The sequence below is a fragment of the Rhamphochromis longiceps genome, linkage group LG3 (assembly GCF_057381845.1).
Source record: "Rhamphochromis longiceps isolate RC_006_pf linkage group LG3, R_longiceps_female_GT1.1, whole genome shotgun sequence".
Taxonomy (NCBI): domain Eukaryota; kingdom Metazoa; phylum Chordata; class Actinopteri; order Cichliformes; family Cichlidae; genus Rhamphochromis; species Rhamphochromis longiceps.
The window spans coordinates 47,452,095-47,475,611 of record NC_140559.1 but is presented as its reverse complement, the minus strand read 5'-3'; the positions used below and the strand labels follow the sequence as shown (position 1 = coordinate 47,475,611).

Below are 23,517 nucleotides of genomic sequence, written 5' to 3'. Positions count from 1 at the left end.
AGTGAGTTCAGTGTACTCAGATGGCTTCCACAGTCTTTAAATCTCAATTCAACAGAACACCTTTGAGATGTGTTCTCAAAGGTTTCAAGGTGGCATGTTCCACCCTAAACTGATCCCTTGCCACCCTAGTTTTGCATATGACAGTGTTTATTAAAATAAGACAGCATTAACACTTTGAGCCTAGCTACAGTTAACCCTGAAATACACATTCTAAAACTGAATATATTGCATAGTGTTACCCCCCTCCCACCCACTGTTAACAAATGGTTCAACCCATAGCACAGACCGGCTTTTTTTCTTGTTGTCAGTAGCAAGTGATGTGCCAAAGCACATTTTAAATCAACACCATAGTCATTTCAGATTTTATGTGTGAAACTTAAGTTAGACTTGTGTTTGTGAATGAGCCACCCCATGGTGTGTATACTTCATCCATTTGAATCATTTTAACCATATGTAACACCTGCGTGCGTGCGTGCGTGTGTGTGTGTGTGTGTGTGTGTGTGTGTGTGTGTGTGTGTGTGTGTGTGTGTGTGTGTGTGTGTGTGTGTGTGTGTGTGTGTGTTTTTGCCACCCCATTTGATTTTCATGCCATCCTAAGAAGGTTTCTCTAGATCCACCCCTGACACAGGATGAACATCAAGGACCAAAATCTGTGAGGAATGTTTCCAGCACCTTGATGAATATGTGCCATGAAGAATTAAAGCAGTTCGCAATGCAAAAAGGGGATCCAATCCAGTATTAGCGACGTGTACCTAATAAATGGCCAAGAGACTATGGTATTTGGGTTTGGTAACCGTGCCATCGCCTGCTGCTTTGTGCATTTAAGCAGATACACAAAACACAAACAAAACAGTTTAATGTGTTGTACTTGACTGCTCGTCAGATCAATTAAAATTCCTCACACCCAGCAAAGGCCATTTTATCTGATTTGTACTAGAAAGCAGCTGGAGGCTTGTTAGAAAGGCTTATAACAACAATAAAAAGAATAACAGAACAACCTGTGATCTTTTTAGAATGAAAATCAAACCCAATCAACCATGCAAAAGCCTAAAAAGAGGCCACCCAGTTCCTCCTCTCAAGTCAGCGTAAAAGTAACAATGTGGAGCTTTAGTACCATTCTGAAACACAACAGCTCAAAGTGTTAATAACCCAAGGTTAGAACAGTAGATCACTGAATTATGTAAACAACACAAGAGTGCTTAACCTCCCCCTCAAAAAACCCAAAACAACAGAGTTATGATTAGAGTTGTATAGATATGGATTTTCAGGGTTAACGGCCAAAAAATATCAGGTGCATAATAAGATAGAAAGATAATAGAAAAGTGAAATAGGAAACAGATGTAGGCTGGCTTTAGAGTGTAGTACAGTGCAGTATTACTGTACAGATTTGGTTTAGCTGTCTTTGTTGGGTGTAGGGGCTGTGGAAGGCAGGCCGGTGGAGCAAAAACAGGATGTGGCAAAGTGGTTTCATATTCAGCACAGCTTTTTGAACATGATGCACTCTTTTGATAGGTTCAGATATCACTGTTGTAATATGTAATTAAGTCCTTCGTTTGGGGGTTGATTAAAAAGAAATATAGATCAGGGTTTAGCTCTTAGGCTGCCTTCGGGTTCATGTACACCACCAGACTTGTTTTGTTGGTTTATATGTCCAATAAAGCAAAACCAAACCAAATTAACAAACTTCCAACTGAAAAAAAAAAGAAAACTATATATATAAGTTCATTCACAGACCTGTGCAACAAGTAATGAGACATGCATGTTCTGCACGTGTACTTCACAGACTTCACACCTGCAGTTTCCAAGTGACTTGTCAACCTCGCAAGGAACAAATTCAAATTTGCACCTTCCTCTTTCCATAAATAATTGTGTGTTTCCTTATCTGTGCTCATCACCACACCCCGTCAAAGTCTCTCTTTAATCTCTGCTCTCACCACCTCCTCGGAGGGCTTCAGCGAGCACTTTCTGCATCACATGTCATGCATCACCCCCCTGCTGTCTCTCTCTCTCACTTTTTTTCTTCTTCTTCTTTTTCTACGCACTCGTTCTAACACACCCTAAATGACACAAGTCAGCCTCTTTGCCATTCTTCGCTCTCCAGCAACACAAACAGTATCTCTCACTCACAACTTTGGTAAGTTTTTCGGGTTTTTAAAAAAAAATGTCCTTCCTGTTTTTCTCTTAAGCTCATTTTTGCTGCGCACATCTTTTACACTGAAACTGCTTTGTCTGCTTTTCCCCTGTTGTGATTTTTAATACTTTGGATTTTGAAGTACTTGAAGCATTTATTTAATCTATGCTAAGCTACATTTGAGGTACAATTACAGCACCTCAGGCAATAATTTGCAACTTAGATCAGTTATTCTGATCCATTTTGGCTTTAATTGCTCTTTGTAAGTGGACCTGCTTTAGTTCTTGATTAATTTTGCAATAGTTGATGTCGGCTCTCGGTCTGATGAACTCCGAGTGAAAAAGTTTCCACCCATGGCGGGCTGACTGATGCTGTTCAATTATCATTTTGACAGGAAACCAGCAAACGCTCTGAGCGGTCTGCAAAGCTTCCTGTCATCCTAGTGAACACAATTTAGAGTTTAACAAGGGCAGACTTCCTGTAACATCTCCAGTGTGAGTATGTATATAACTATAACCTGTGAGCCTGTGTTATGTTTTGGTAAAGATTGATTTAAAAAAAAACTTTCTAAATTTTAATGTGCAAAGAACACATTTGTATATGGAGAAAAAGTTTCAGGTTAACGCTGAGCAATGCATCAATGTTTCCTCTCGATTTAGAAAGCTACAATTAGTGATGCTTCATCATAAATCGTGCAATATTGTGCACTTGCTGTTCAGATGATAGGTCATTTCAGTAGTACCACTGCCGTTTTTGTGCAGTGTTGTGCATGCCTTAACTTTGTCAATTTACCTCTTTTTTAATTTCATGTTTAGATCCTGAGTATAAAATTCACCAATGGATCTCCTGATGACAAGTTCACAGCTGCTTTGAAAGCACCAGGAGTTTGTGACTGTAAAGTTCAGCCTGTAACTGAGACTCCAAACCATCCAGGAATTTTTTTTCTTTAATTCAACTGTAACTTCTTCCTAAGGAGGTAATGCACATTTTTAATTACATTTAATTGTAGCAAAGTCAGATTTGTGTCATTGCAACGAGTTAAAAGTGGACTGACAATGAGTTCAGAAGCCCTACACAAAGTCTGTGGCAGACTCTTAGTTTCCATTGTTTAAAAGTGCAAAGAGAGAAACAGCTTTCTGCTTTTGTGTTCCCTCAAGTGCACACACTGCATTGTTTTAAGTGATAAGGCACACCCTTGCTAAAATAAACAGTGAAAGCTGCTCTTAAAGCTAAAAATGTACCTATTTTTAGAAGTGCTTGTTTTGTGTGTGTGTGTGTGATAAACAGTGTTAATGACTTTCTTGCCAAGAGTTTGATAAAAAAAAAAAATCATATTGCTGTCATATGTAGAAATATGAAGATGATGCAGACAGTTAGCTTTGCTAAGCAGTGTTAGAAAAAAAAAAACACACAGCTTTTGTGTTTGAAAAAAGGCCTAAAGCAGCTGTAAATCTTGCTTGCTTGCTATTTCTTTTTTTAATTTGCACCACAACGCAACTGTCAGATTTAGTTTGTTGTGTCAGAATGATTCTTAGCTGGTGTTCTTGGGACCAAAGCAAACTGTAATGCAGCAAACGACTGAAACAAACTTTCAAAAGTGGATATAAGTGCCAAAAATTGCGTGTTTGTCACTCTAGAATTTTGAAAATTTCTAATTTATGCAATTTGATCATCATTTTCAGCCGTTTCACTGCAGAATTTCAACTGGTGGATAAAGTTCACAGGTTTGACTCTTTTTGACTATAAGAGAGTCAAATTTATGAGTTAAAAAATGTCTTCGGAGCGCCTTTGTAAAATGAAATAATTGCAATGACACATGTTCATCCAACTTTAAACCACCAGCTAACCTGACAAGCAGTTCTGCCCAGACCCAGAACTTGCTTACTGTGAGGTGATTAATGCGCAGCTATCCGTTACAATGGGTCTCTCATTTAACGAAACAAGCTAGACTATGAAAGGGACAAGGTTAGTTAGTACTTGACCACGGTTTGCTCCTGCTAGACCGAGCAGTCTTTCCACTGAAAGCTCCACCCACAGACACATTTTAATGCTCACATACAAATCCAGATAAATATATATCACACCTCACACCCTGTTGGCAAGTTATTGGTTGAATGCATATGATTTCACATTAAGATCATTCAAAGAGGCAAGGCTTGCTTGAAAGAGAGTTATCTTCAAATGCCTAATGGGTTTTATGAAGAAAAAAAATCATATAGGAATTTATACATCAGCTTTGCCCCTTGTGTCCACCTGTGACTGATTTCCTTGTACTGCACCCTTCGTATTTCGCTACTCTATCAGATTTCAGGCTTCAATTAAATGAAACGAGAATGATGTAAAATGTCATTTTTCTAATCTAACTCAGCAAGAATGTAAACATGTGTTTTCTGAAATCCTACATCACCAAAACATTTATGAAAATGAACTGATTCCCCATGTGTGTTCATACTAATTCTGAACCTCTTCTCTGTCCTTCCTTCAGGGATGGGGGATTCTGAACAAAACAGCACTCCATTGGTGCTGGGCCTTTTGTTCATCCTATTATTCCTCCTTGTTGTGCTCTTTGTACTGTACAAGAAGCTGAACAGGGAGGCTGAAGGGGAATATACAGTCCGACGCATCGTCTACAAGGAAGGAGGTCTCAGGGACCAGGCGAGAAGTGCAGCGTTAGCTGTGGGGGCACGTCTTGGGGTCCAGCTGTGGCCTGGAAGTGATGAAGAAGAGGAAGGGGAGGAAATGCAGGAAGTCCAAGATGAAGAAGAACAGGTGGATAGTGGTGGTAGTCAGGAGAGTGACACAGAGGGAGATGAAGAGGAGGAGGACAACGACACTGGTAATGCTAAAAAGAAAGAAAGTAATACTTCAAATGATGACTCAAGTATTGGGAGTTCAGAGGCAGGAGAGCAAACCAAACTTAACGATGAGTCTGAGCCAGAGGGAGAGACGGAAGATAAAAGTGAAGAAAAGGAGGAGAAAGTGGGAGAAGAGCAGAGTAAAGCTGAGGCAAGTGGAGGGCCGGGATTGCTGATAGATCTAAAGCAGTTCTCTGGAAGTGCGATCTGGTCTGAAGAAGGTGGTGAGGGTAAAGGTGACGTGACGGCGTTGTGAGAATCAGAAATAATGAATAAGACTGAGGAAACTGCCAAATCAGGATTTCACAAACATCAGCTTCATCCCCTAAATGTCTCCCCACTGCAAATTCCTTCTATTAGTCTAAAAAAATAAAATAAAATAAAAGATACATGCACCCACCCATTAAACCCAAAGAGCTTTAAACTTTCATGACCTCACTGACCTTGCTTTCCTCTGGTCAAATTTTTTTGATGAATAAAGCAGTTATATAAACATACAGGGGTACTCTAGATTGTAACTGTAAAGTGTAAAAAAAACCAATACTTGTCTATACTTTTTTGCTTTAAATGTTTATTTTAATCTACATAAGAAATTGAAAACTGGAAACTTTTTTTAGTGTTTTCTGCTCTGTTTTTTGTTGTTCTTTATGCCGTTTGTAGAAATAAAAAAAGAGTAGTAATTAAATATAGTGAGAACAAAATAATGCGTTATTTGTTTTATTGAAAACAAGTGAATGTAACCGATCAAACTTTAAGTCAACATACATTTTATATGGTGTGTAAATGGTTGAAAATTTAATAAACCACATACTGAAAATACGAATGAATTGTATACTTTAAAAATATATAAAACATGCAGTAATGCTATCAGCGGAAGCATGTGTACATAACGTGATCATAGCATGACGAAGCTAAAATTCTTCCGTGTTTTATGTTTTTAGGGTTTTAGAGAAAAAACATGCTAGCGGTACGCCACAAGTTTCCTGTTGTATGCATTAACCGGAGCAAATACATATGAATAACAATATAACTTTCAATATTAAAGTCGTAATTACACCAAAATCAGCCACAATAGCGGTACAGCCATGAGTTACAGATAAATCCTCTCCTTGTTGATTATTCAGCCAATGGGGATGTAGCTCAGTGGTAGAGCGCATGCTTCGCATGTATGAGGTCCCGGGTTCAATCCCCGGCATCTCCAAAGAATTTTTTTTTTCAACTTTTATTTCCGTATAAGTTGTAAATGTTATAAAGTGCAATATTGTCACAGAAGTCACAGAAGAAGAGGTAAAAAATTTTAAAGCAATACGGCATAACTATATAGCAAACACCGTCACCTCAATGTGTGCGCGAGGTGAGGTAGGTTTGCGATTGGCCCAAAGCAGCCCGTGCTCGAATGTGATTGGACGGTGGATGCCTTGGAGGCGTGGGGGTGTTCATACACGCGAGCCTCAAAGATTTATTTTCACCCGTCCAGTACCTGATAGTTAAGTGAGAGCTGGTCGATGGAGGCATTTTGGATGAGCCAATAAGTAAAGCTAACTCCAAACGTAGTGTTCCGAAAATTTATTAGAGCGATTATGTAACACGGACACGGGATTTTACCTCATTCTTACAGTTATATTGGTGGATCAATACTAAACAAACTACTCTACAAAGCAGTGTTGTTGTTTGTTTGTTTTTACAGGAGGAGACGATTTAACGGGGTAAATATTAAAAATCTATTTTTAAAAAAAATCCTCCGTTTTTTGTCTGATTATATATATTTTTTTAAATCTTACAGTTTACTATGAAAGTCGGTTCATGACAGTAACCTAGTTCACCACCGCCGCACCACCGTGAGCATCCAAGTTGCATTTTCTCCTCTCACCCAAACTTGACTGTGGCTGAGAATTGATTTCGGTAGACGTCACTCATCTGCATAGGGAGTAAAATGCAACCATCCTGGAAGGCTTCTGTTCTGTCTTTGCTTCCACGAAACGCTCTGTATCTCCCCCGTGCAATAAAAGGACCTAATAATTGCTGCACCTCCGAAACTACAAACATGGAAGGTACGGATTGCATGTGCTGTCATCCCGAAAGATGCACTTAGAAGCACAGATAGCACTGAAAACACATCTGGGTTGCAAACTGTCCAAGATGGATGCAGCGCCGCTGTGCGCAGGGCTGCGCGGCGGAGAGGCATCAGCGGGGTACCTTTAAACACCCGTCGCCCCGGCTTCTCCTTCATTTGTGCCTCGGTATTGTCATTTTTTGTTTTTGTTTTTGTTTTTCTGTCTTTTCAGGAGTAGGATGTTACTAGCATCCGCCGTAGTGGTATGGGAATGGCTGAACGAGCACGGACGCTGGCGGCCCTACAGCCCGGCTGTCTGTCATCACATCGAGGCAGTCATCCGGAGCGACCCGCGCTGTGGTAGTGTCGTCCTCGGCCAGGTGGACTCTCGCCTCTCGCCCTACATCATCGATTTGCATTCCATGCACCAGTTCCGACAGGACACAGGTGAGAAACGGGAGGGGGGAGAGGGGCGAGAGGGAGGGTGTGTTTGAGAGAGAGAGAGAGAGCGGTGGTGGTGGTGGGGGGGGTGTAATGCTGAAGCTGAGCCTGAGGTGGAGGCCTTTTTTTCTTTTTTTTATGCTGGCGGGTTGTTATTGATAATCATCATGCAGAAGCTGATGGGTTTAGTGGTCTAAAGATCTCACTCAGTGACATAAATTGAATCATTTTCATCTTAAAATCTCAAATCATTGAATTGCCATCTTCACCAGTTCAGTGACACCCCCCTCCACACGGCCCCTAGATTTGTGCACTCCAGCATTGAAGAGGTTGGATTTTGAAAGGTGTCAGCTCTGAAGTGAGTCATTCCTGGCAGGAAGTGTGTGCTTGCCCATGCATGGGAAGGTTTTCATTGCAAAACACGGCCCTCGGTATTGTCTTCCAGGAGACACAAGCGGTGATCTGCCACAACTTCACCGAGCAGGCCAGGCAGGGTGGTATAAGACAAAGAAGGGGATTGTCAGACCCCCCCCCCCCCCCTTTTTTTCCCCCTCTTTTTGGCAGACACCCCAACATTGGCCTTTTCTCAGCGCTGGCTGATAAAAGCTTTTGTCTGGTTTATTTTCTAAACCCGAAACCAGGCTGAAATGAGGGAGACAGGCAGGGTGCCCCAGTCTGAGGAAGAAAAGCAGTAGCAGCAAGAGAGGAGGAGAGGAATTTCAGGAGTGCGAGGACACTGAAAAAATGGGGTTGACAGGAGCAGAATTCGTGAACGAGCCCATATTATTATGCGTCTGTGCGTGGCAGGCCTCATGTGCTCAACAGTGCTTTATGTTTTGTGTGTTCATTAGTAGTGTGCAATGTTAAAGCTCCAGAGTCACAGTTGCGAAAAGTGTTATTTCACAGAATTTGTACGGTTTTCTGTTTTTCCCTGTTATTGTTGCCAGTGAAGAGGCTCAAGTGTGAAGCATCCTTCTTAACGCAACGTATGCAGTGCTATCGGAAGCCGGGATTTGATGTGGGGAGCTTTTACAGTATAGAGACTCTGTGGAGTTTCTCTAGACACCCAGGGAAAGCAAACACAGTCAGCTTTGGGTCGGATCAAGGCTGCCAGCCAATCGGAATTCAGAACACCATGTGCTGTTACCAGGGGCAACCTGTTTGCCCAAATTCTTAGCAAGCAAACACAGACATGTAGAATTTGTTATGGTTGTAATCTACTTCTCCGCAGCAAATTGTAGTGCAGTCGCATTCCTCGTCTCGCGTCTACTTCTCATCGCCTGGCGTCATGTTGAGCAGACTCAGTGAAAAGTCGCTACAGAACTTCATATTCACAGTACAAGTCTTCTTTTTAATGTATACTAATATAGTTTACTGTTCAGTAATTCAGTCCATTGTGGCGTGTTCTTCAGGTACCCTAAGACCGGTGCGACGCAGCTTCTACGACCCCACATCAGCGCCAGGCCAGGGCTGGTTGTGGGAGTGGGAGAACGACGCTGGCAGCTGGACGGCATACGACACTGAGGTGGGCATTGCAATCCAGGCAGCGCGCGACCGTCAGCAGCCCTGGCTGGACCTGGCGCCGCTGGGTTTCTGCTACCTCATTGACTTCGAAAGTATGACCCAAATCAATGGGCAAACGCAGCGCTGCAGACGCATCCAGCGCCGTTCTGATCTGGCTTACCCGCTGGTATCTGGGCCACTACCCAAGTCTCACCATGCCTGGGGGCCAACGTCCATGCCTGGACACGGAGGACTTCTAGGTGTTGATGTATCTGGAGTGGGCATGGGGATCCGGATGAGCAGCAGTGGGACTGGAAACGGGAGTGCGTACCCCAGCGGGGCGCTCCCGGCTTCAGCCATCACTTCCTTGGGACAGCCATGCGCCTGTCAGCAGTGTATGCTGGTGCTAAGTGTCAAAGCAGGCACTATGTCGACCGCTCACACTCTCGGTCGAAGACCACCACAGACTAAACCACCAAGTCCCAAACTAAGCAGCCTCCCCATCCCAGGAGGCTCTTATTCACTAACCCTGCCTCGGCCTCCAACCCTGTCGAGGTCGCTTTCCCCCCACAGGACATCCATGGTTGGGGCGACAGGTGGATTCAACATAGGTGGTATGGGAGGTGCAGGAGGTATGAGCATGGTTGGTGCTAGCAGCGTTGGCACTACGAGCCTTGGCTACGGAGGAGGCTTCACCCATTCTCTTTCCCTTCTTGGGTCAGCCACAGCTGGTCTCTCCATCTCCTCCACAAGGCCCCCACCTCCTCCTCTCCCACCACCGCTGCCACCGCCCCCCCCGCCCTCCACTACGCTATCATCTTCCACCACCTCCACCCCTCACCCTTCCACCTCTGTCTCCTCTCTCTCCATTTCCTGTTCTGCCCCTGCAGCACCTGCCTCAGGGCCACCTCTCATCTCCACAGCTACATCCACCTGCACCCCATCACCTTCTGCCCGTGTCCTGGGTCCGGTGTCTTCATCCGGCGCTGCCGCGGCGGCTGCTGCCTGCGCGGCGCCCCTGCCACCTCGGTCTAGCCTCGCAGGGCTGAGCCGTCCGGCGCTGCAGCGTATCGCCATGGCTCAGTCGCGTGCCCTTATCGCCTCTGGGTGAGTAGAAATACGCTGTAATGTTTCAGCACCTGTCTCTGTACGCAGAACCTGCTCGTATCCTGCAAAACCTATCAATGATGAGAACCCTCTCACTCACTCCACACTTCAACACGTCAGCTGTGAAATTAAACACGCCTTCCACACTTCTGAATGACAGGCTTATGTGTTTTTCTGAGCTTCTCTGTCATATGCTCTGTCAGCAAAACAAAGGTTGTAAAGTTCCTGTAAACCATGTTTTCAGTACATGGAAATTTAACAAATAACTTTCTAAGGCACTTGTATTTTTGTCACAACAATTTCACATCCGTTTTTTCACAGCCTGCAGTTCCTTGGTGTATTTTGCCTCGCATGCTCTCCTGGTATATCATGTGAATTGTTTCCAGATAGACCAGCAGTATAAAAATGCTCATATGATATGAAAGGTACCTACAAATCATGATCCAAGCACTAACACTATGTAATACTAAATACATGAAATGTTTCTGGGCATAAGATCCCATGCCAGTTCACTTTACACAAAAAAGCCCAATCAGGCATCAAGACATGTAAAAAGAAAACATTTTTAGACAGCAATTTCCTATTTGTTTGGGGCTGTCATTACACCGTGACAGCCCCAAACAACCATGTCTGACATCGATGCTCATTAGTATTTCTGAGCCTTTAATCTTTGTGACAAAGTCCACCAGGCTCAGTTACTTTCACGGAAATACAATGAAGGGCATTCAACAAAGAACAAAGTAAGCTCTCTCAAGTGTTTGCACATTCCAGAGATTAATCACGCAAACAGCAAATGGTGGTAAAGCTCTACAAACACACAGTAGCACAAGTGTCATCTTAAATCAAAGTAAAGTGAGGATGTTGTCAAAACAGCGTCATGAATAGTTCGTATCTGTCACTTAAATAGAAGAACTCTGGTATTCGTTGCTAGTCTTTCAATGAATGATGACCTGATCCAGCTTTTTTTCCTCGTTATGTGTAAAGAAACATCAGGCTCAACTTAAACAGCTTTTAAAACTTTGTAACATAAAATTTAAGAAATCCAGAATTTACTGAAATGTTGTCGCTGAGGACAGTTGTTGACTCTGGCTATATGGCTGAGCTTGTTTTAAATGTACAGAGTGAATGTAGGACCAGGAACCTGCCTGGATGTACTCATGATGGATAAAAACTTAGTTTGCAAGTACTTAACTCTAAGAGATGGGTTGGTAAGATTTACTGAATTGTCTGGGTAACTTGGTTAAAAAAAACCCTTTGGTACAATTAAATATAAAAAATGTGGATGTGGTGTAATGTGATGTAAAGATACTCAAAGATGCATCAAGAAACATTTTGAATGCTTGTAAAACAAGTCAGGGATGTCCAAAACGTGTCACTGAAAATCTTGATAAGAATTTAGAAATTTCCACTAAGGAATATTTTAGTGTACAGACATCAGCTGTGTAGCTGCTAAAGTTGTAATTTTTAAATTATTGTAAAAACAAATTTCTATAGTAAAAAATGAAAGTAACGTTTTGTCAAGTCACTCTACTGCCTGTAACTGTGCATCAGACAACATCATGGTGACCAAAGTAATTATGGTAGCTAGCAGCCACAGTTATCATTAAAATAAAGGCCCTTGTATTTTGACTGAAGACAAGGAGCTCCCAACTGCTGATTGCACTCCTGTTTAAAATTAAACAAAATAAATAGATATATACATACAACCAAATGTTTTCCTGTAATATACTAAAATCCATGAATCTACAGCAATTTCTATACATGTCATCTGGAACTTTTTGCATGGTGTTAGCTGTAACTTAAACTAAAAATGCCATGCAGTGGGAATTTATCTAAATATTTGCTAATGAATGCAATATATCAGGAGGATTAATGGCATAAAAACTAGGATTTAAAAATAGGCGTTCATGTTGCTTTTACTGCATATTCTGCAGCACCAGTCAGCAAAGAGTATACATATAATTAACAGTAACATGCTGTAATTCATATACAACAAAACTATAAAGTGTAACATTATATACTTCATTTTGCAGTCATCCATCACATTCATCCAGTTCCTGCCATGTGATTGCTGTGATTTGAGTTGGAATACGAGATGTTCTTACCTGCTATAACCTACAAAAAGATCTCCTTTTATTAGGGAGAAGGGTTTGATGTAACAGAGAATTTTGAAACTCTTTATCAGAGTGTCGCTTTATGACCGCGTGATCTTCCGGTGTTGACGAACTGAGTGCATGAGGATTAATGAAGGAAGTCGCAGTATCCACGTGTCGGAGCCAGAAGGCGCTGGTTAGTTGGATGTCTGGTCATGGTCAGGTGGAGGTGCGCTGTTCTTGCTGTGTAACTAGAATTTTTTTTTTTTTTTTAAAACACAGTTGTTGTGTTTAGTTTGCAGCTGGAGTTGTTTGTGGCGTTCACTGTGACTGAGGTAGCTGTTTTATATATAAAACTGCAGACATGCAGAGAAAATGCATGCGTGCATACTGCTCTGCATAGACCTAGTTTCTAGTTCCAAACATTAGACACATAACTATACACTGAAAAATAATTTCCATGTCACCTAATCCATTCGTGCCCCAGCACGGTGACCCAACTGTCTGAATCCTGGCATTAACTGAAACAACCTCAGTGAAACACCAGTTTTTACACCAGCTAAGCCTCAGATTAACACCAATCACAGCAGGATTAATATTTCTGCCTCGTTAATCTCCTCATTTTGTGTCAGGTGAGCTGCATGACAGAGCAATTCTTTAAACATATCAGGTGAGAGTCCAGCAGATGGTCACACCTGCTGCTGCGGTAAAACCACCGACGTCACCGATTCAGAATCGCTCTGATCCTGCCAGCCTGCTCACTGCTTTATCCCCATATCCATGCAACACAAGCGCGGTCACATCCAAACTGTTTTAAACCCGCTGAAACCAGTCATTATTTAAATCCATTGAAATGTGTGGATAATTAAGTTCACCCTTTTTAAAAAGTAAGTAATTAAGAAAGTACAACAATCAGGAGTTATTGCCCCTGTGAGGCATTTAACATCATTGAATTGCTGCTTCACCTTCCAGTGGGACCTTTCACCTGCTGTGCAATGATGTTATTCACAGAAGGAAATTACATGTAATTATTTTTAGCAAAATGAATTCTGCTGGGGGATTAGGGTAAAGCCTTAACAGAAATTACTTCAAATTGTAATTTTTCTTATCATTCAAAACCTTAAACTGTTACTGTTTGACACTACTCGGCGCTACGGTCCTCAGTTAATTTTAAGGTTGCATTCATTATATAGAGTAAACTGTCAACCAGGCTGTATATGAAACATGGGCTTATAGTAGTAAATTATCAGTCACAGAGTAACCACACTCTAAATCATGCCCATGTACAAAATGATAATGATAATAAAATCATGTAAGAGGATATTTTCCAGACTTGTATATAGTCAGACTTCCAGTTTTGAAGTCTTAATTGTAGCGTGTTGGCCCCATCAATAATGTTTTCCTTTATTCTTATTTTTCTTTTTGTGGCAATGGATGGTGAGCTAAATTATCCACTGATGTTAGCAAGCTGCATCCAAAAACTGTAAAGGTGTAATGCACAGAAACAGATAGCCTGCTAAATAGTAATGAGTTAGTAATAAGATAGAAGTTCACTTATTAAGACTTGACTACAGACTTACTGGAATTTCTGTTAGTATGATTAGCTACTATTTTCAGATAACTGCATTAAAATTTCTCTACAAATGCACTTGAGATACCAGTTCAGTGACTCAGTTTAGCTGAAATGACGATTAGCAAAAAGCCGCCAGTGTCACCATCCATCTGTTGCACTTATACAGTTTAGTGGTTAGTGACACAGACCTAGCGACCAGTCAGTGAGCGCCTTGGCAACTTTTGGCCGCTAGGGAAAAATATGTATTGAAAAATGTGACTGGTTACTGAATGCTTGCTGCATGAAACAGTTGTAATGAGTGTGTTGCACCAAAACCATCCTTGCAGTTGCATTGGTTGCAAGCAGATTGCCACGGTCACTTATAGTTTGCATCTAAGACACCAAATTCATTGACTGAAAGATGTTGACTGCAGCTGAAACCAGCACCTTTCCAAAGGCACATTTTTCCATTTCTGGTTTGCATTGCACTCTTCAACCAATTTCACTGAGTGACAATGAGCAACCTGCAGCAATCCCCCACCAGCTGGTTGGCCAATACATTTTCCCTAGTGACAGATATGACTGGGGCCTTCTGAGAGTGTGTTATTAAGAGGAAGATTAAATCGAGTTGCCCAAACAATTTCTTTGTACCAACTAGTAAACATTCCTGTTCTAAAGCTGGTAAAACATTAACATGGAAGTCTCTGGGCTGTTCTCCCTTTTGGAGCCAGCGTGAAAAGGTATGTGGGTTATCACTACACTGATGACTTTTTGCCTTGCACATATCCTCTTTTGCTGTCAATGGGTCCAAAATATTTATGTGTTGAGCTTTAATTATTCAAATCTACAGAAGAATTCAAGCTGCAGTGAATTTAACCAAGCAGCTCGCTTTTACTTTCTGGAGAGGATCAAGTAGAATTTCTTTAAGACCACAAAAGATGAGCACATGCTGCAGTAGCAAAGGAAGCACAAGACACATGTACATACAAACTGTAGCAAGAAAACATGATGACAAATTGAGGAAGTGTGGTACCAGAAGATGTTAAAGAACTCTCATACTGGATTTAAACAGTCTGCTGAAAAAACAAAAATATTGTAGCATTTATGCGGTTTAGTTAAAAAATAGTACTATGTAAGTTTGTTATGTAAAAGAATTTCCTTTAGTAGATGGATTGATGAGCTGTTGTTGAGAGTTTGCCTGCAGTGAAATTGAGCAGATGGTTTGTAAGTGAGGCGTTAGCGTGTCGGGGGTCTTCAGCGTCACAGATGCATCACAGTGACGAGAGTTTCCATTGGTCGGCGCACCTGCTTTTTCTGCACTGCCTATGCTTGTCTCCATAAAAAGTAACCCGTCATCATTCGAGCCCGATGACTGGATTTACTTCTGCTTCAAGTTTTAATCAACCAATTTGTTTATTAGATTTGATTCAGGGTGTGAGCTTGTGTTGCCATATGCGGTGGCTTGTGCGTTTCCATCATCCAGCGCGCCAGATGGACTCCGCTCTAATGCCGATAGCTTAACCGAGATCAGAGAAACGTGACTGGCCGACACGCCCCGGCTTGTTTTCTTAACCTTTCTCCACTTTTCTTCCACCTCATACTGCTCACTTATTCCCGCCGGACACACAAATAAAATGCCAGTCAACATTTACCCGTTAGAGATCGAGTCGGTCGGTCGACGTTTTCTTAGTCACGTAAGGAGCATGCTCAGACGGAGTTAATACCACAGCTAGGACACTTTGTTGGTAAACAAACAAATATAGAGCCACAGCACCGTGTAATCAGGTTGACCAGTACAGGAACCTGAACAGTCTAGTAATTCCTTACTGTGAGGTTTTCCATGCCATCGTCACATCATTTACTTAGAGAGGGAAATTACAGGGTTTTTTCTTGTCTTTTTTCTTTCTTTTTTACATTTTATTATGTATTCTATTAACTGTAGAATAGTCTGAGCTCTTCTAGTCACACAGGAGTCACTGTTCCTCAAAAGCTCAATTTTTCTTTAGTGACTTCAAGATAAGCAGGTTCAATTCTGCATATGTTAAAATGACTCCCAGATTTGTCATCGCATCTATTTAAAGCTCTGTCCAAAGCTAAGTCACGATCACAAATAAGACATTATATGAATCTATAATAAGTGAAGAAAGTATCAGTCATTTATCTTCAGCTCTAGAAATGCATTTTGAATTTGATGACTACCAAAAACACAATCAACTTATACAAAGAGAAATAAAAGTACTCTCAGTTTTTCTACGTGATAAAGGAGTATAATTACAGAAAACGTTCTGCCCAGACTGTCCTGTATTTATAAAACAACGTTTTTGTTGATTGAAAAAAAAAATCTTTGAAATCTCTAATAGATGAAATAGATGATGAGAAACAGGAACTTGTCTGTCACTTGATTGTTTACACTCACTTAACTACTTTGGTGTAGTATGAATGGCTGTGGGGGAGGTTTTTTATCAGCAGGAAAAGCTTTAAAACTTAAAAGTACAGTTAAAAATCCAAAATGCATGCCCTCCTTCATATATCCAGCCGGCCGGATTGGGGTCTTTACTAGGCCAATTCTAGAACCAGGGCCTTATGTTTGCTTTTGTAGTCTTACTCGAAACACTTTAGACTAGAAACCACATTTTCAGTCATACATAGTCCTTTATTTTACACTCTATATCTGCTGTGTTTACCCCACATGTAAACCAGTCACCCTAACATGCATGTCTATTTTGCTGTGGTCGAAGCGACCTGCTGAACTTCAAACTGAGCGTCAGAATCAGGAGGAAAGATAATTTAAGTGACTTTGATCATGGTGTGGTAGTTGGTGCCGGACGGGCTGGTCTCAGTTATGTTTGTGATTTTCAGATTTAGTACATGTTGATTCACTAACGACATCAGAGTACTAAATCAGCTTTTTAAAGTCAGAGGGATTCTTTTGTATCGCCATATTGTAACTCATACAGTCACCAACCTGGTGCTGCCTTATGACAGCCTGGCAGTGTGATGTAGCATCTGACAGGTAATCCCTGCTGTAACGAATCTCTGGCCTACAACCAGAGTTTAGCCACCAGATGGAAACAGGTGGATTAGGCCTATAAAAGAGGAGAGCGATCTAACACCGGCACACAGGCAGAGGAAGAGGGAGACGGGGGCAGACACACTGACACACTAAAGAACAGAAGAGTGAGAAACCAGTGGAGAGGAAGCTTAAAAAACGTATCATCTGCATATCGCTGCTGGAATATTTTTGACTCGTATCTGTGGTTTTTGGCACTTTCGAGCAAGAGCGATGACTGTTATCAAAAGTGGCAGACCGTAAGTACGCTCGTCTGATGGGTCAGACACAGCCGTGACTCTCCCTGTGTGCTATACACATTACAGCTGTGCTTAAAGTTACTGTAGCATTTCAATATGTTCATAACAAATTTGACATACTAAACAGCATTTTTAAATATCTTGAACAAAAACTGGAGGTTAAAATGAACAATCATGTCACCTCCTTGTATAAAAATCAAAGCTGCTTTTGTTGGAGTTGATGGATTTTAGCTTAAAGTGTTTATAATTTTGTGATCACCGACCCTGGGATATTACAAGTATTGTTACTGAGAAAATAAAGCAGCCAAGGCTCTGGTGCTGCCATTTAATCCCAAACATATGTGGCAATTATAGGGCAGCATGTCAATCCGTGTTTGTTTCTCCACTTGACTCGGCAAAAGCTCCTTAACCTGCTGACTCTAAGTAAGGTGGAGGCGAGCATCTGCTGTATCTAACTGCACCTGTTCACAGGTGACTCGTCAGATTTCTTCAGTCTGCGTGGAGGTGACCTGGCCTGTGTCAGCCATCAGTAGATTCATACAGCTTTGTTTTCCTTGTTGCAGAGTGCCAACAGTTCCAGTGAAGAACCTGAATGGATCCAGTCCTGTACATCCTGCACTGGCAGGTAACCTATGCTAACTACCTGAATCAATCCAAATGATTTAGACTGGATCATTCTCATAACACAAGAGCTCATCCAGCTTTGTGTATGCAATAGGAATGTATGAGTAGTATGTCTCATGCCCCCTCTTCTGGCTATATTCAGGTATAACAGGCATCTTGATGAGCGCAGCAGGGCTTCCTGTCTGCCTGACCCGCCCTCCCAAGCTGGTGCTTCATCCTCCACCTGTCAGCAAGAGCGACCTCAAACCTGTCCCAGGGTTGGGCCACTGCTGTCGCAAGACCACAAAGAAACAGGCCCGGAAAGGTGAGCTAGTTGTGATTTGAAGAAGAGCAAATGTGCTTTGTGACTATAATGAAATTCTCACTGAATTTTGTGTTTCTGTCTGTAGGCAAGACTCCAGAGGAAGTGGTGAAGCGCTACCTCCAGAAAGTGCGAAACCCCCCAGAGGAGGTGAGTTCTCTCCCTATGGAGGGCATTTATCTAGCAAGTCTATTTATGATGGAGACGTCATAGCTTCCAGCAACATCTCTTAGAAATCTAACGTATAAAACAGAGCCCGTGTTTGGGACAATAATGACCAGTAAAATGATGTTGGACTTTGATGGGATTCATTCTTAATAACTTTTAAAATACTTTCAGAGCAAAATACAGCAAAAACGTAAAATATTGGGCCAAATTTCTCTCTTTGAGGCTCAGGACTTATACTCCTGATTATATAACTGAAAAAGGTGGGAGGGAAAATAACCACATCTGCACTATTCTCAGTTTCAGGAGCAAATTACATAGTAGAATTGTTTTGGTGTCCATATTTTTACGTGGTAGAAGTGTAGAAGGTGTACTAATGCTGCTCAAAGCCATGACACGTGCTGAAAGTTGTTGGGAGGTGATCAAACATTAAAAAAGAGCTGCACAGTGTAGCCTCAACAATGTGTCGTGATATTTTAGGGAAATTTGTGACAACGATATTTCTGATGACATAGGGAAAGATACCTGAATAACATTTTACCTTTAATTGCAGCTTGCAGGGAGCAGCATTTATTGTAGTGCAGTAGTAGTGACACAGCGCAAGTCAAATGTAAGCACTCCAATGTCTGGAGTCGCTGGATTACAGATATCTGATAACATAAAATACCGGTATTATCTCAAACAGCATGATGTGGCACGTGCTGATAATTTGAAAATCTCTTTTCTGCAGTGGACAGAACTCAAACTGTCCTTTATCTTTCTATGTCAGGATTGCACCATCTGTATGGAGGCCTTGCCCGGACCATCGGGCTACAAAGGTCCTGGTGTGGGTGGCATCTCCAGGGCCGAGTCGGTGGGTCGTCTGGCACAATGCGGTCACCAGTACCACCTGCAGTGCCTCGTTGCTATGTACAATAACGGCAACAAGGACGGCAGCCTGCAGTGTCCCACCTGCAAGACCATTTACGGCGTAAAGACTGGCAACCAGCCACCCGGCAAGATGGAGTACCATGTCATCCCGCACTCCCTGCCTGGCCACCCAGACTGCAAAACCATCCGGATCATATACAACATCCCTCCTGGCATCCAGGTACATTCAGTATATCGGTGTTTATGTGGTGCTAGCAGCGTCTCTTTTTGAATGAAGTGACAAACTGTTCTTCTTCTGGTCTTCAGGGCCCAGAGCACCCAAATCCAGGCAAACCCTTCACTGCACGTGGGTTCCCCAGACACTGCTACCTTCCTGACAGCGAGAAGGGACGCAAGGTATACATAGAAATGTCTCTTCTTTTGAATTTCAGATGGGCAAGATGGTCATATATTAACACGTGTTCTTTATTAACCCTTTGCAGGTTCTGAGGCTGCTTCTGGTAGCGTGGGATCGTAGGCTCATTTTTTCTGTGGGTACGTCGAGCACTACAGGTGAGAGCGACACGGTCATCTGGAACGAGGTGCATCACAAGACCGAGTTCGGCTCCAACCTCACGGGCCACGGGTACCCCGACCCCGGCCACCTGGACAATGTCCTCGAAGAGCTCAAAGCTCAGGGCATCACCGAGGAGGAGTGTCTACCCAGAGACTGAGCAGAGACATTCACAGCACTGAAGACACTAGAAGATACCAGGCGTGAGTCTTTAAACACAATCCTGGGACGGGGATCCGCAGCTAGACGGACCAGTTCTTTTCAAAGTGTGACGAAACGAACAGAGGAAACTTTTACACCAGATGATGGAGAAGGACTATAAAACAAAAGCCCCAACTGAAATAGCTTCAGCAGAATTTGCTGCGACTCAATTTTTTTTTCTCTTACGACTGCATGAGTCAGTTTTGATACGTACGTGGGGAATCATTTTCTTTCCTGATGCAGTAATGGTGTCAAGGTTGCCGATGTTACTCAGTGAGACATTTGAGACCACTGTGCACATACGAGTCATTGTTAGTTTGTGGGGGGGGAACAAAAACTGTCATTTATACTGTCAGACTTCATATCAAGAATGTAACTAACTGATTTTGTTTTTCTTAAGTGATGAAGTGTTTACCACTCCTGCTGCTGCTGAACCGAATGGAAGTGAAATTTAAGAAATTAATGTGGGTTCGTTTTTAAAGTGTTAGTCCACAAGCAGAAGCATATAAATCCTCCAAATGTTTGACTGGATATCTGAGCATGGATATTTGCTGACCTCTAGTGGTACTTTTCCAGAACTACATTCCTTTTTAGGTTTGATTTTTAACTTGTGTTCTTGTATGTTATGAATACTTCATATATTATATGATATCGGTTCCATTAATCCATGTTTTTTATACTATAATTTCACATTTTGTTTAATATGCTGTGTTCCATTGTATTGTTTTTGGGTTTGGCTTGACAGACAAAGACATGGGAGGGAAGTTTAGATAAGCTGTTGGTGTACAAGAGTTTGCCTGATACTTTATATGCCATTTACCAGCCCCTTTCGTTAAAAACAATCATTTTTTTTAGTATTTTTCTATTTAAGAAATAAGCTGACATTCCTGAATCCTTTGGCCCTGAGAGCATGGGTGTATTTAACAGCTTTCTATGTCTTCTTGTATCTGCATTAATGTTAATGACTGATAGAAGAAACCCTATCGTGGATTAATCCATTACCCCCCTAGGAGGCATAAATTCCCCAAAAGCTAGGATTGGACCTCCTGCCTGAGCTCAGATTTGCACAGTGTTTTTTACTTAGTGTCAAAAGGAAACAGCTTGTATCTACTGTATTTTTTTCCTTTTATTGTGTAGGATACACACCAGCCTCAAATGCTCTAATCACACTACAGAATGTGGTCAGCGGTTGTATTTGTCATGTTTTGTTTTTTGCCATGCGCGGTCTAAAAGACTATCTTGATGTGGGTCCAGCTTGGGCCAAAGTGGTCCACTGTGGACCAGGTTGTTATGTTAAAGAGAAATGCAGCAGTATGTGTCAACATACTAATGTAGGCCAACATCAAAAGCATTTTTACTTTATGATATTTTATGTATGCACTGTATTCTATGTATATGTTTTATGTGCATAAATTTGCATTAAACATTTTTCTAAGGTTCAAAGAGAAAGCCTGAAGCCTCAACTTTTTTATTTTTTTTATTTTTAAGAAGTGATGATCAAGTCTGACTATTTGACTTTCTTGGAAGGTAGCTCTTTAAACTTTTGTTTTGCTAAGATAAAAACTTATTAAAAACAGGTATATTCAAAACAAAACAAAACAAAAAAGCAAATGATATCGGGGTTCAATTTTAGTGGCTTTTGATAAGAAGCAGTCCCGGTGTGTGACCAAGCACAGTAGTAATGTCTGTGTTGAGTCTGCTAACATTAGCAGTGAGTTGTAGCACTGACGCTATTAAAAAGTTAGCTAGATATTACAGCTTTACTTATTAAATAAAGTAACTTGTTATTATAGTTATTTTTGTGATAAGAAAAATTAACACCATATTTCAAACATTTGTTATATTGCTCAGGGGAATTTAGCTTACTGTAAGTCTGCTTCGGGATGCGTTGACTTTAGCTAATTTTACAGCTAGTTGATATTGGAAGCATTTATCAACTTTCCCACAAGATTTGGTGCCAAACAATTGTAAGTGAACTAAAAGTTATCCTAGCATTAGCACCATTCTCCTCCTTGATGTGTCATGAAGGTTGTAGAGCTGTGTTTAGCTAGCAGGTATGTCTGCTCTATGTTCAAGAAATCAGTTAAGGGTGATGTGAGCTTTGTGTTCCTGCTGGAAGCAGATATCAGAAGATAGTTACACTGCAGTCATAAAGGAATGGACAGGGTAAGCAACAACACTCAGGTATGCTGTGGTGTTTAAATCCCTGCACCATTAAACCACTGGCAGCCTGAACTATTAAGGCAAGACCATCTGAATGCAGCAGAAATCAAGGCTCATTAGAACAGGCCATTTACCATTTACAGAGTGCATGAAAAATAAGCAGCATGCTTATTAAGGAGACTGCATGTATTAGATTTTAAGTTGTTCAGTTTCTCCTGAAAACCTTTGTTAAATCGGCTGATAGGACATTTTAATCCAACAGTTGATCATTTCTGAAATGCTTTGTGTGAATACAAACTACACTGTGAGTGAGGTGAAATTAGAAATGAAAGATTCCTTAACGAGATCTCCGAGTATGCGTTGTTTACATATATACAATTTATTTATTTATTTCTACCAAGTGGCTCTATTTTACTGATCACTCACAACGGTGACTTCTGCCTGCAGACGTGAGCAGTGCATCAAACAGTTTATCCGCAGATTAGTCTGGCTCCTGGATTACTAGTCTGGATTACCTCCACCTTATTGAATGAAAAAATGCACAACAGTAACTAAAATGCAATCCTAAAGGACCGCAGAGAAAAGACAGAGAGGAGGGGGCGGGGCGTGATGCTGAAATAAGCCGAAGTGACAGATTATTTTTAATATTTTGAGACTCAGTCAAAAAACGATCAACTGTTTAATCCGGAGCAAAAACGCGACGTGGTAACGATTGCAACCCTTTCAAAAAAATCTTTTTAAGTGTCAGTCACATTTCTTCAAGCACACCGAGAACCTTTCACGTCAACTTTCGTTTGCGTTTCCATTTCTGCAACGGCAGAGATTTATTTTAAGTGACAGATGTGATGGATCGGGCAAAGCTGCCAATTAGCGGTATGAACATGCAGCGCCCGCCTGTCAGGTTAGTGGGGAGCAGATGGGTTAAAGATCTAATCAGCCTGCAACTGAGTTAAACTGGACGCAATGCAGCTAATGGCACTAATGCACCTAAAGTGAGAATACATGATGGTTATTGCTGCATTGCCAGTTTTAAGGTGGCAAAAGTAAAAGAAATTTAAAAAAAATGTGGGAGACAAAGCAGGGGCTGAATTGCTGCCAACTCGCTGTCTGTGTGTGAACGACGGTGGGGCTTCAGTGCGTAAATGCTACTGAGAGAAACATGAGACCAGGGGAGGTAGAGGGAAAGGAAAGAAATATGCACATAAACTGGTTAATGCGCACAGGGGCAGGGGAGAGCCGCCCTTTGCAGAGACTGGAATGGGGGTGGGGGGAGGGAGTCCCCAAATGGTCAGAGAAACCCTTTCTGCAGGGGTCCATTGTCTGCTGACCATGACTATGAAAAGAAAGCTGATTACAGGAGACAGCGTGTTGTGTTGCTTCAACGGTTGCCTGCAGTTGATCACTACACGTTGCCGTTTCGTCTGATGTCTCCCTTTTGTTATCCCCACCTAAAAAAAAAAAGAGCTTCACAGCTTTGCGGTGCGATGCCTGGGCTTGCTTTCTCAGGTCTGAATTGCAGGCTGCGAGTGTTTCTGCTCTCTTTTCCCCCGCATCCTGCCAGATAAAGCAAATCCTCCCTCTCCTCATCTCAAAATG

At 41.8% G+C, this 23,517-nt stretch overlaps 2 protein-coding genes and 1 non-coding gene across 4 annotated transcripts; all 3 read left to right on the top strand.

Moving 5' to 3' along the window:
• Nucleotides 1-1,945: 1,945 nt before the first annotated feature.
• LOC146675084 (uncharacterized) lies at nt 1,946-5,760 on the top strand. The gene is made up of 4 exons (XM_085400147.1): nt 1,946-2,134; nt 2,526-2,625; nt 2,947-3,107; nt 4,617-5,760. Exon 4 carries the CDS (start codon nt 4,619-4,621, stop codon nt 5,240-5,242), a length of 624 nt encoding a protein of 207 aa, XP_085256273.1. The 5' UTR covers nt 1,946-2,134; nt 2,526-2,625; nt 2,947-3,107; nt 4,617-4,618; the 3' UTR covers nt 5,243-5,760.
• Nucleotides 5,761-6,115: 355 nt separating this feature from the next.
• Nucleotides 6,116-6,187, top strand: trnaa-cgc (transfer RNA alanine (anticodon CGC)). The gene has a single exon. It is a non-coding gene; the product is annotated as a tRNA-Ala (tRNA).
• A 247-nt stretch (nt 6,188-6,434) lies between these two features.
• Nucleotides 6,435-21,197, top strand: dtx4a (deltex 4, E3 ubiquitin ligase a). Of its 2 annotated transcripts, XM_085400144.1 has the most exons (9): nt 6,436-7,037; nt 7,272-7,486; nt 8,893-10,090; nt 17,608-17,669; nt 17,811-17,972; nt 18,058-18,119; nt 18,904-19,224; nt 19,311-19,400; nt 19,487-21,197. In XM_085400144.1, exons 2-9 carry the CDS (start codon nt 7,279-7,281, stop codon nt 19,715-19,717), a joined length of 2,334 nt encoding a protein of 777 aa, XP_085256270.1. In that variant the 5' UTR covers nt 6,436-7,037; nt 7,272-7,278; the 3' UTR covers nt 19,718-21,197. The 2 variants fall into 2 exon arrangements, with proteins under 2 accessions (XP_085256271.1, XP_085256270.1); XM_085400145.1 differs by having other exon boundaries at nt 6,435-7,486.
• The last annotated feature ends 2,320 nt before the right edge of the window (nt 21,198-23,517 follow it).

Coding starts and splice junctions, on each gene's coding strand:
- LOC146675084 (XM_085400147.1), top strand. CDS start 4,619: ATGGGGGATTCTGAACAAAACAGCACTCCATTGGTGCTGGGCCTTTTG.
- dtx4a (XM_085400145.1), top strand. CDS start 7,279: ATGTTACTAGCATCCGCCGTAGTGGTATGGGAATGGCTGAACGAGCAC. Junction 10,091..17,607: donor CGTGCCCTTATCGCCTCTGG/GTGAGTAGAAAT, acceptor TCCTTGTTGCAG/AGTGCCAACAGTTCCAGTGA. Junction 19,401..19,486: donor ACAGCGAGAAGGGACGCAAG/GTATACATAGAA, acceptor AACCCTTTGCAG/GTTCTGAGGCTGCTTCTGGT.